Source organism: Anguilla anguilla, chromosome 7 (genome assembly GCF_013347855.1).
Source record: "Anguilla anguilla isolate fAngAng1 chromosome 7, fAngAng1.pri, whole genome shotgun sequence".
Lineage (NCBI taxonomy): Eukaryota > Metazoa > Chordata > Actinopteri > Anguilliformes > Anguillidae > Anguilla > Anguilla anguilla.
This window is the reverse complement of record NC_049207.1, coordinates 30,693,702-30,705,116: the sequence shown is the minus strand read 5'-3', so window position 1 is coordinate 30,705,116 and position 11,415 is coordinate 30,693,702. Positions and strand designations below refer to the sequence as shown.

General features: G+C 41.6%; 1 protein-coding gene across 2 annotated transcripts; it reads left to right on the top strand.

Moving 5' to 3' along the window:
- The first annotated feature begins 1,091 nt into the window (after positions 1 to 1,091).
- Positions 1,092 to 10,660, top strand: LOC118231362. Of its 2 annotated transcripts, XR_004766045.1 has the most exons (6): positions 1,092 to 1,364; positions 1,535 to 1,621; positions 1,803 to 1,862; positions 9,133 to 9,195; positions 9,474 to 9,550; positions 10,525 to 10,660. XR_004766045.1 is itself a non-coding variant. In XM_035425086.1 (4 exons), exon 1 carries the CDS (start codon positions 4,462 to 4,464, stop codon positions 8,368 to 8,370), a length of 3,909 nt encoding a protein of 1,302 aa, XP_035280977.1. In that variant the 5' UTR covers positions 4,314 to 4,461; the 3' UTR covers positions 8,371 to 8,401; positions 8,505 to 9,195; positions 9,474 to 9,550; positions 10,525 to 10,660. The 2 variants fall into 2 exon arrangements, 1 of the variants encoding a protein (XP_035280977.1); XM_035425086.1 differs by lacking the exons at positions 1,092 to 1,364; positions 1,535 to 1,621; positions 1,803 to 1,862 and adding an exon at positions 4,314 to 8,401 and having other exon boundaries at positions 8,505 to 9,195.
- The last annotated feature ends 755 nt before the right edge of the window (positions 10,661 to 11,415 follow it).

Here is an 11,415-nt window from a genome sequence, read left to right as displayed (position 1 = left end):
ATTATGCAACAGTGATTTTCTTGAGTCAAAACAGTTGATTTGTAGTGAAATATGTGGATATGTTATGATTTACAGCAATGCATAATTTAGACATTTTGGATAGATTTGGAGATGCTGGGTACACTGCTTAGATTTTGCTTCATACATCTATAGTAGTTCTACATATCCACCCTTAGATTTTATGAACTTGTGGTCAAGAAGTTTTTGACCTAGCACATGTATAGTTTAACCTCCTGTATGCAATCTCTCAGTATTTCATTGCAAACTTAAAAAGTGCAAATTTATTTTTGTTTTTCTGTCAAAACAATTGCATTTGTGGCACTTTATTTCTTCCAAAATTATGAATATAAACTAATCTGCGTTAGTATTGTAAATTGTACAAATGTCTTGCTTCATTTAAGCCATTTTTCAAGTCTCTGTGGTGTTCACATCTGGAGTTATAAAGCTTTAAATAGGGTACCCCCTAAATGGGAAAGGATTGGCAAGATTTGGCTTGTGCCTTAAGAGGTTAAAGGCACAAATTGGTGCATAAAAATTCACCAGATGCAGGAAATGAAGTGTTTGATGCTCAAAATTTAGAGTTTATTTAGCTGCCCTTACAACCAAATTAGCTGCACTAAAAAGCCAGCTAGTTAACTAGCTATCGGCCTAAAACTCAGCTGTCTAACTAGTTCGGTGGCACACAACTTAACTAGTTAGTTAGGTGGCATTTCTTTGTATGAAAGGGGTATAAGATAAAGGGGTAGCTAGCTACAGTTGGTTGAATAAATGTTAAAACAGCATGCCATAGTCATGATGCTTAAATCAAAGCTACTAGCTAGCCAACTATTAGTGCTATTAGTTCAAAACTACTATTAGTTCAAAACATGGGATGCTGTGGCCGTGGGAATAAAAACCTCATTAAGAGCTTATTAGCTAGCCCAAATGAACAAGTATGCTAAATGCACATTGTGGTGTTGTTACACACTAGCACACTGTTTAGTGGTTATCATTTAATATTGTTGTTGGGGGGGGGCCTACAAAAGACATGCCCAGGGGCCTCACGGGACCATGATCTGGCACTGATTGGAGGTCACCGCCAATAAGAACGGCAAAGTATGATTTTAAAAAGAGGAATCCTGTATTGTATTTATGACCATTTCTAGCTAATTTTGTATGCTTAATTAACCATATTTTGGTTCTATTAATAAGCCTAGAAATGGACACTGCTGTTTAAAAGTTTGGAATTTTCCAGACATCCTCCAATATACTGTGTAGCCTATTAAATCAATCAAACAACATCTCCTCAGGCAATGAAGAGACATGAAATGGAGGGGGACCAAAAAATGATGGACACCATACGTGCTCATTACCGACAATCAGAGGTAGGCTATGTCAGTGTTTTGGGTGGTTGAATAAGTGATCTAGTGCAAAGTAATGCAGTGTTTCCTTTTAAACAACACTAGCCAGGGTGTATAACCAATTGAGGAAAATCCCATTTTGTAATAGGGAAAAAAATAACACTAGTCATTCAACAAACTTCCTTGAATTATAGGCTAAGAAGAAAGCCACCAATGTGCTGATGAAAAAAATCGCTGCCAAAAGAAAAAATCCACTGTGTGGGGAAACTTCACTTGTTTTGGTAAATAAATAGTTTACTCTCCAATGCTTCTCCTATGCCTGACATACTGCACTATCTAGTCTACATATTTCTATGTAACTCTAAAGTGCACTGCATATCACATCAACATACTGAAAACTGTAGTTGTTTTTAGAATAATGAACCTTCAGACCTATTTACCGATTGATCTACCTGTCTATAGGACACCTCTGAGAAGGTACAGAAGAAGAAAAAAAGAAGAGTGCTGTCTTCGGATGATGAGGTAGGAGTTCCAAGCAGATGCCCAATGACAGAAGTGTACACTTAGCTGGAGTTTTGTTATGTATGATTTTTTTAACATTACACTGTGACTTGTAGGTGTCACAGCAAATTGTTGCTGATCTCTCGTACTTATTGGCACAGACAAGGTTGGCATAAGTAGCCTAAGCCATATATCTCCAGAGATGCATTGAAGTCTTTCCCTCACAATTAGGATTGTGATTGCACAGACGAAGGTGGAGTGGTCCCTCAGAAAATTTATGATGAATTGCTCCAAGGGTACCATCAATTAAAGAAGAAAAAACAGTGACTGTCAGTTGTGACGACTGTCTCTAATATTATTTTATTCTTATTGTAGTTACAGGAGTCGGCCAGTGTGTGCGGTGCACCCCTTTCTAATTGAGAGCACCTGGGGGTAAACCCTATAATAAGGAAGCCCCAGTGCTTTCTGGGCCGCTTTTCTCTTTCTTTCTCACTCTGTTCCAGGTAATCCTGCACCAGGTCTGGCGGTTGGACGGCCCGCGGGTTTTTCCCTTCACCCTCTTTTCTTCACAGGTTTTGCGTGGTACATTCACATCCCATATTTGCACACGCGCATCCACACACATTTAATACAAATACCCTACATTTCACTCATACATGTATCATTGTTTTCGTCTTAATAAATAATTCCTTTGTTTAAAAGTATACCTTGTTGTGTTGTCTCCCTTTTTGTCACGACTATAGCTTATGTCGTAACAAAATGGTGGCAGTGGTGGGATAGACTTAACGGTTTATCCTTTGTGTCGGCGACTGATAATTTAGCGGATTGAGTTCCGTAGTTGCGTTGCGAGCTGGAGTGGGTTTATTGCCTGTTGCATGACCTTCACTCTGCTGTAACGTTTGGGAGACACGCAAGGTTTTGTTTTTTTTTCTCTCTGGAGGAGAAGGAAGTGTAACCCTCCGGGAATTTCTGTCCGCTGGGTTCTGCGGCTGTTCTGTCTTGCTACTGTATACCTGGTGGGTAGTACCTTCTAATGTTCGGGGCTGGTGATTAATTGAGCGTTGTTCCAGTCAGTGAAGTTGGACAGTGGTAACTGGGACGGGGGACGCGTTCGTTGTTGCTCTGGAGGGGGCATATAATGGTCCCTCTATCCCTCAATTGTTGGGGATTTTGCCTAAAATTGTATGTGGGGTAATTTGAAATTCTGCAATTTCCCTCGCGTTTAAAGATCCCTGTATTAGCACCACTGTTAGACGGAGCAGGTTTAGAGGGTTAGGTATTGTGTGGGACAAAGCGCTCAGCCAAGTTTTTGGCTAAATCGCCGGTTCTGGCTTTTGTTCCAGAGTAAAATTACTGGTGGCGTTGGTGTAGTATTGTGTATACGCTTGGTTCTTGTTCCGCTGTTTAGCATTTTGTAAACGGACGGTCAGCTGAACTTGACCGATATATATTTTTTCTTTCTTCCACAAATACTGGATTGTCAGTGCGTGGCCTCACGGGTTGCACAGAACGCGCTGGCGTGGCCTCACGGGGTGCACAGAACGCGCTGTGTGGTACTTTCTTACCTTAAATTAAGTCCATTGTCTGCATCGACACCGCGTGGTACGGGCCGAGTGGAGATTGTGGTATTTATGCATACTAGGCGTCAAGGTTTTGTTGAGCTAAATAAAGATCCGAAAATAAACGAATTTCTACTCCGCCCGTCATTGAGTAGTTTTCGGCTCCTTCAAAAAGCGGAACTGTTACTACTGTTACTACTTGGGGCGTTCCTCAAGAACTAGCTAGTTCTAGTCATAGTATCGTCTTTTTGAAAGATTTATTACATCAGCTCTCCGTGGAGCGAGGCCTCTTAAATACCAGTATGTCAGACCCTCAAGATGCAGGTGAGGGTACTCTGAGATTGAGGTTGGCGGAAATAGAGCTCAAAAAATTAGAAATGACAAATGAGCTTGAGTTGGCCAAAATAAGGCTTGAAGAGCAAAAACATCGGGACTTGGTAAAGTTTCGCGAGTCCCAACTGCAGCTGGTCAGTGAGGGTAAGGCCGAAAGTTCCATTTTAACAGGGGGCGAAGAATCAATGTTTTATCCTGGCAGCCAGGGACCAGAAAGACAAAAAATCAGTGATGAGCTGAGGTTAATGCCAAAATTTGATGAGAAGGACCCAGACACGTTTTTTGTCCTTTTTGAACGACTTTCCCAATCTCGAGCATGGTCTGAAGACAATCGGGTGCTTTTGCTACAGGCGGTGTTGACTGGAAAAGCACAGGAAGCTTATGCTTCACTTGCATGGGACCATTCTTTAACATATGCCAAGGTGAAATCTGCTGTACTAAAGGCGTATGAATTGGTACCTGAAGCTTATCGACAGCGTTTCCGAAATTGGAAAAAGGGAGATAAGCAGTCTCATGTTGATTTTGTTCGAGAGTTACACATACCTTTTACAAGGTGGGTGAGTGCTTCAAATGTGGACACGTTTGAAAAACTGTGTGATTTAATTGAGTTGGAACAATTCAAGACTTCTGTTTCAGACGCTGTTGCTACGTATATCACCGAGCGAAAAGTAAGTACCGCTTCCGAAGCTGCTATTTTGGCAGATTCATTCGTTTTGATTCATAAAGGGATGGCAACTTCGAATCGTTTCCGTGGTGATTCGCCTCGTAACTATTTTTCTCCGCACTCTCCACTTAAACCAATTGGTGTGGAGGGTCACCCACCCGTTAGGGGGAGAGATGTTCCTGGCACAGACGGTAAATTTGACATAACTAGAGTTTGTTATGTGTGCCATGACAGGGGACATTTTAAAGGTGAATGTCCTGGAAACAGGTTTCCAACTAAGGCCTCGCCAAAACCCTTTTCTTCCGGCCCCTCTAGCTCGAAACCCGTTGCGTTAGTTTCGGTTACGCATTCGCCCTTTAATTCTTCGGGTTCAGCTTCACCTCCGGACTCTAAGTGGATATTGCAGGAAGCTAAAACATCTAAAATTAACCCTAGTTACTCTCCGTTCATTTCTGATGGTTCAGTAGCTCTCTTGGGGGATGACAATGAAGTCCCTGTAAGGATACTGAGAGACACAGGTGCGTCTCAGTCTCTGATACTGGCTGATGTGTTACCATTTTCCCCCAAGTCCTTCAGTGGAGATAGTGTAGTTATTCGTGGTGTTGCTGGTCACGTGGTTGTACCTAGGCATCACCTTGTTCTCCACTCTGATTTTGTCAGTGGGGAAGTGGTGCTTGCAGTTTGCCCTGAATTTCCGATGGGTGACATAACCTTAATTCTGGGGAATGATCTTGCGGGACCGCATGTCACTGGAATGTCGCCGCCTTTTTTGGTATCCTCCAGTCCGTCAGGGGAATCGGACGACGCGGGGGCGGGTTTTCCTGATGTTTTTACTGCTTGTGCTGTAACCCGCTCTATGGCGCGCAATAATATTCCCTCTGAGTCGGGTCCACGTGCACGGAAAAATAGTTCTCAGTATGATTTGGGTGATACATTTTTTGTAAAAATTGACTCTGATTCGATGGCTTCATCTGTACGTACGCCTGAAGTTGCTGATTCTAAGAGCAACACTTGTCTCTCTTTGGGTCCTTTAACGAATGTCTCTCGTGGTGAGTTGATCGAGGAGCAAAGAGCGGATGATACCCTGACGAAATTGTTTCAGTATTCACGTCCTAGTGTTGGTTTTGGTGATCTTAAGTTGGATGTAATACCCCCTGATACTGCTGACAAATCAGGGAAGCCAAAATCGTATTATTTTACTCAGGAAGGCTTATTACAGCGCAGGTGGACATGGGTAAAAGAGTCATTCGTAGGTGAGGCTACGCAGGTGGTCATCCCCGCTAAATATAGGGAAGCTGTAATTAGACTTTCCCATAACGAAACTGCTGGGCATTTGGGAATAAGAAAGACTTATGACCGGATTTTGCGTAGGTTTTTCTGGCCGGGTGTAAAAAAAGATGTGGCCAAATATATTAAATCCTGTCATACGTGTCAAATTACCAGTAAACCGAATCAGAGAGTACCTGCTGCTCCTCTTTGTCCAATACCGGCGTTGGAAACTCCGTTTACCCATCTACTTGTAGACTGCGTTGGACCTCTTCCGGTCTCACGTAGTGGGCATCCTTATTTGTTAACCATCATGTGCCAATCTACCCGTTACCCTGAAGCTTATCCGTTGCGTTCAATAACCACAAAGTCTGTTTTGAAGGCTCTGACACATTTTATGAGTATTTTCGGCATTCCGAAAGTTCTTCAAACAGACCAAGGATCAAACTTCTGTTCCAAACAGTTTGCTAGAATGTTAAAACAGTTAAAAGTTCAGCACAATAAATCTAGTGCCTACCACCCCCAAAGCCAGGGCGCCCTCAAACGTTTTCATCAGACTTTAAAATCCCTCTTGCGTTCATATTGTACGGAGATGGGTCGTGATTGGGAGGACGGTCTGCCTTGGCTGATGCTGGCTGTTCGAGAGGTTGCCCAGGAAAGTATGGGATTCAGTCCTAACGAACTTGTATTTGGACACTCTGTCCGTGGTCCCACTGCTGTGGTTGCCGATGAGTGGAAATCCACTGAAGTCCCAGAGAACGTGCTGGACTACGTTAGTGATTTCCGCCTCCGTTTGTACCGTGCTTGTGTAGCAGCTAAGCGGTCTCTGGGTAAGGCGCAGACAAAAATGCAGCGCTTGTTTGATAGAAACGTTAAAGAGCGCAGTTTTAAGGCCGGAGATCAAGTGTTGGCCTTATTGCCTGTAATTGGTAGTCCCTTTCAGGCAAAATTTGCGGGTCCGTATGAGGTCGAAACAGTTATTTCAGACCGAAATTATTTGATTCGAACTCCCGATCGACGAAAAAAGGCACAAGTCTGTCACATTAATTTGCTGAAGGCGTATAACACAACCAACTCTGTTGAAGAAGTGACAACCCCTGTTGCTTCTGGTCCTGTGAATATGGCCATGGTGTTTCCCGTTAAAGCTGTAGGCTTCAATGTGGGCTGTGATTCAGGTTCAGTGCCTAGCACGGACGTGCCTAATGCTGTGATTAGTCCAGTCTCCTGTGGGGGCGAGGAGGATATCACAATGAGAGCTGAAGGCATGTTTCAGGGCAGACTGGAAAACACAGCATTTCTGAAAACATTAGAGTCCCGGTTTGACCATTTGTCTGCGGAACAACGTGCAGACTTGATTGCATTAATTAATGGTAATTTAAGCATATTTACTGATACGCCAACTTGCACACACGTCATTGAGCATGATATTGATGTGGGCGCTGCAGCTCCCATCAAACAGCGCTTTTATCGTGTGTCCCTGACGAAACGAAAACATCTGGAGGCAGAAATAAAATATATGCTGGACAACGGTATTGCTGAACCAACATCGTCGGCGTGGGCTTCGCCTTGCCTGTTGGTGAATAAGCCTGACGGGTCTTTTCGGTTTTGTACCGATTATCGGAAAGTAAATGCCGTGACAAAAGCCGACTGTTTTCCCTTGCCACGAATGGAGGACTGTGTCGATCAAGTCGGGCAAGCGGCATTTGTGAGCAAACTTGATTTGTTGAAGGGTTATTACCAGGTGCCCTTAACTCAGCGTGCCCGTGAAGTATCAGCATTCGTAACTCATTCCGGACTATATGCTTACTCCGTTATGAGTTTTGGGTTAAAAAACGCGCCGGCCACTTTCCAGCGCCTTATGAATAAGATATTGGATGGTCTTGATGGTTGCGCAGCTTACCTCGACGACGTGGTGGTGTTTAGCGACACTTGGCCTGAACATGTACACCGTCTCGGTGCCCTGCTCGACCGTTTTTCCAATGCTGCGTTGACTGTAAATCTAGCCAAGTGCGAGTTTACCCAGGCTACAGTCACTTATTTAGGTAAAGTGGTAGGACAGGGAAAGGTTTGCCCTGTTAGGGCCAAAGTTTTAGCCATTGATAATTATCCACCTCCAAAGTCCAAAAAAGATTTGATGCGGTTTTTGGGTATGATTGGCTATTACCGCGGATTCTGTAAAAATTTTTCCACAGTCGTAGCGCCTTTAACGAACTTGTTAAGCGGTAAAGTCTCTTTTGTGTGGACCAAGACTTGTCAGGAGGCTTTTGAAGCGGCCAAGTCCTTACTGTGTCATGCACCAATTCTTTCTGCTCCGCGATACGATAAGCCATTCATATTGTACGTGGATGCTAGCCAGGTGGGCGCAGGAGCTGTCCTTATGCAGTCAGGCGAGCAGGGTATAAATCATCCGGTAGGGTTTTTCTCACGCAAGTTTAATAAACATCAATTAAACTATTCCGTGATTGAGCAGGAAGCCCTCGCTCTTATCTGGGCGTTACAACATTTCGAAGTTTATCTGGATTCTACCTCTAATCCCCTTACAGTTTATACTGACCATAACCCTTTAACGTTTCTGCATACGATGCAGAATTCAAACCAACGGCTCATGCGCTGGTGTCTTTTCTTGCAGGGCCACTCCCTGCAGATTCTACATGTTAAAGGGCGGGAAAATGTTCTCGCGGACGCCCTCTCCCGAGCCCCTTCATAGATACTCAATTGTTTAACAGTGAAAAGTATTGGTAATGGTTTGAATTTTTTTTTGGGTCGCATGGTAGCGCCCCTTCTAACGGTGGGGGTGTGACGACTGTCTCTAATATTATTTTATTCTTATTGTAGTTACAGGAGTCGGCCAGTGTGTGCGGTGCACCCCTTTCTAATTGAGAGCACCTGGGGGTAAACCCTATAATAAGGAAGCCCCAGTGCTTTCTGGGCCGCTTTTCTCTTTCTTTCTCACTCTGTTCCAGGTAATCCTGCACCAGGTCTGGCGGTTGGACGGCCCGCAGGTTTTTCCCTTCACCCTCTTTTCTTCACAGGTTTTGCGTGGTACATTCACATCCCATATTTGCACACGCGCATCCACACACATTTAATACAAATACCCTACATTTCACTCATACATGTATCATTGTTTTCGTCTTAATAAATAATTCCTTTGTTTAAAAGTATACCTTGTTGTGTTGTCTCCCTTTTTGTCACGACTATAGCTTATGTCGTAACACAGTGGAGCTCAGTGATCTTCAACAGAAGTACTTGAGACATAAACAGAGTCAATACTGGGACAGTTGTTCCCTTTCATAAATGAAATGTCATGAAAATGAAATTGTCATTTCCAGTGATAATTGTACAAAATATTGTATTTGTATCCTCATCTCTAGGATTCTGGATGTGTAGTTATGGTAGTAGTCTTCTTTACCATTATATGAGAAAGTTAAAAATTCTTTTGTCTTTTTCCATTTTCATGCAACCCCAGATATGCAGAATTGGAAAAGAAAAAAGACATACAAAACGAGTGTGCCCGGAGAGGTGTTAGAGGGTGAGTAAACATTTAAATGAAGTAATTATAACTGATATGAAACTACCATATTATTTATATTCTTACTACCATCTTATTGTTTTTTGAGACTAAACATAGTACACATTTAACCACACAACATGCATACCAATGCATTACACTTGGGTAAATGTGAAATATTTCTATTGGTTACTGAAGGTCAGTTTTCTACCTGCTGCTTGCTACCACAAAAGAAACTTCTGACAATTTGACAATAGCTAATTACAACACTGTAAAATTGTAAGGTTTCTTTTTTTCAGTATCCTGCAGTACACCTGTGCAACTCAGCACCTCACAGACCAGTGAAGAGACAACCCTTCCATGCCCAGATGGAAAGGTACATTTTATTATTCTGTAGTAATCAGCTTTGTTCCTCAGTGCCATTGTGTGACCTTAATACTTTCAAAATAATTGTGACGATTGTACCAAGTTATACTGCAAATGGGATAAATGCGATGACACTGGTGTTCTTGTGTGCCTTATGTCACCTGTAGTGATGGGAGTGATGTCACTCATGTTGTTTGGCATAGAATTCGCAGAGTTCTAGAACTAACAACCAACTAGCAAAATGTCAATGGAACAAATGACGGAGTCGCTTGGGTTGAAATGGAACTAGCAAATACATATGTTGTTATTTGAAGTGAAAAGAAGTAAATATAACTCCTGCAGCAAAATGAACATTTCTTCAAATGTTGATGCAGTGTTACTTTTTCATTTAATTAACTTAAAAGTAGATTTTTTTTAAATTGTGGTATGTGCAAAAGTTTGTGCACCCTACTAAGTCAAAACACAACTTTGCCAGATATTTCAGCAAATGCCTTTTGTAGACAGCTAAGAGTCTCACTATTCTCTATATTCTCTATTTAGTCATCTTCATTCACTTCCTTGCAGATCACTTCAAGTTCTGAGATATTTTAGAAGGTCTTGCATGTACATCACATGTTTAAGATCTACCCATAGATTTTTCTATTGAGTTTAATTAAGTTCTGAGACTACAAGTGGAAGAGTGCCAAAACCTTTGCACTTACCAGATTTACTGTTTAATTTTTTCTATTTAATTTCATGAAATGAAAAGTAACAGTACACAAACGTATGAAGAATGACCCATTTTTAAATTTCTTTTTTCTACAGTGGTTGAATTTACTTGTCTTGACATAAAAAAAGAATAAAATATGTATTTTGCTCAGGGTGCCAAAACTTTTGCATACAACTGTATTTATCAGTTTGATTTATACATATTCAGTCCAATGCTACTATTTTCAACTGTCTTATGTGAGATTGTTTCTCTATGTTCTGTGTTTCCAATGACAGACTCTTTCAAGAGATGGCTGCTTGAAAAAGGTGTGCCGGAACCAGAGGTGGCTGCTCGCAGCCGTAAAATTGGGCAGTATGTCTCTGAAAAAATCATGGACATTAACAAATCAATAAAAAGGATCTAATACATTTACTTGTTGCTTCTATTTCAATATTCTCTGTTAAATTGTTATTATCAAGGTATATATATAGGTTACAGTATACAAAGATGTGTGTATTGTGGGCCTGTGTGGGAGTGGTGGATATAAATGGTGAGAACATAAATCAAATTCACTTATATATGTATTCACTATAATTCCAGGTTCCACCAATTGAAATGAGTTTAATCCATTTAAATACCAACTGGAACGTTTCAGACACCATTGTGAACTCAATAACCCAGCTAAAACCAATACAAACCATTTGAGACCAGTTCAACCAATACAGACCATTTGAGACCAGCAACTTCTATCAGTTTTTTTTTCAACTTGAACCAGACCAATACATTCCAGTAGAAACCAGTTGGCCACCAGCAGAATATGTTCCAATTTCCCTATAAAAAACCAATAAGAACCAGTTAAAATTTCTATTGGTTTTTAAATGGTTTTCTACTGGATGTCTACTGGATTTGAACTGGAAATTCCACATGGGTTACACACACCATCATCATACTGAATCTCATTTGCTATTCCTCTCTACACGTTGTCTTTGAAATCATTGTCTTTGTAGTTTTTTTCTCTTTTATTATACAAAACGGAGTTCTGTGAAACAAAGACAATCAAACGATCCGCCATGTTGAACATTTTGAATGTGACGTTGTCAACAACATGCATTTTGATTGATCAGGTGTGTACGCGTTGGAAGTGAAACCTCGACCTTGGTCCGAAAAAATGAAAGCCGCAATATCGC

Excerpts from the sequence above, each read along its gene's own strand:
- LOC118231362 (XM_035425086.1), top strand. The coding sequence starts at position 4,462 with ATGGCAACTTCGAATCGTTTCCGTGGTGATTCGCCTCGTAACTATTTT.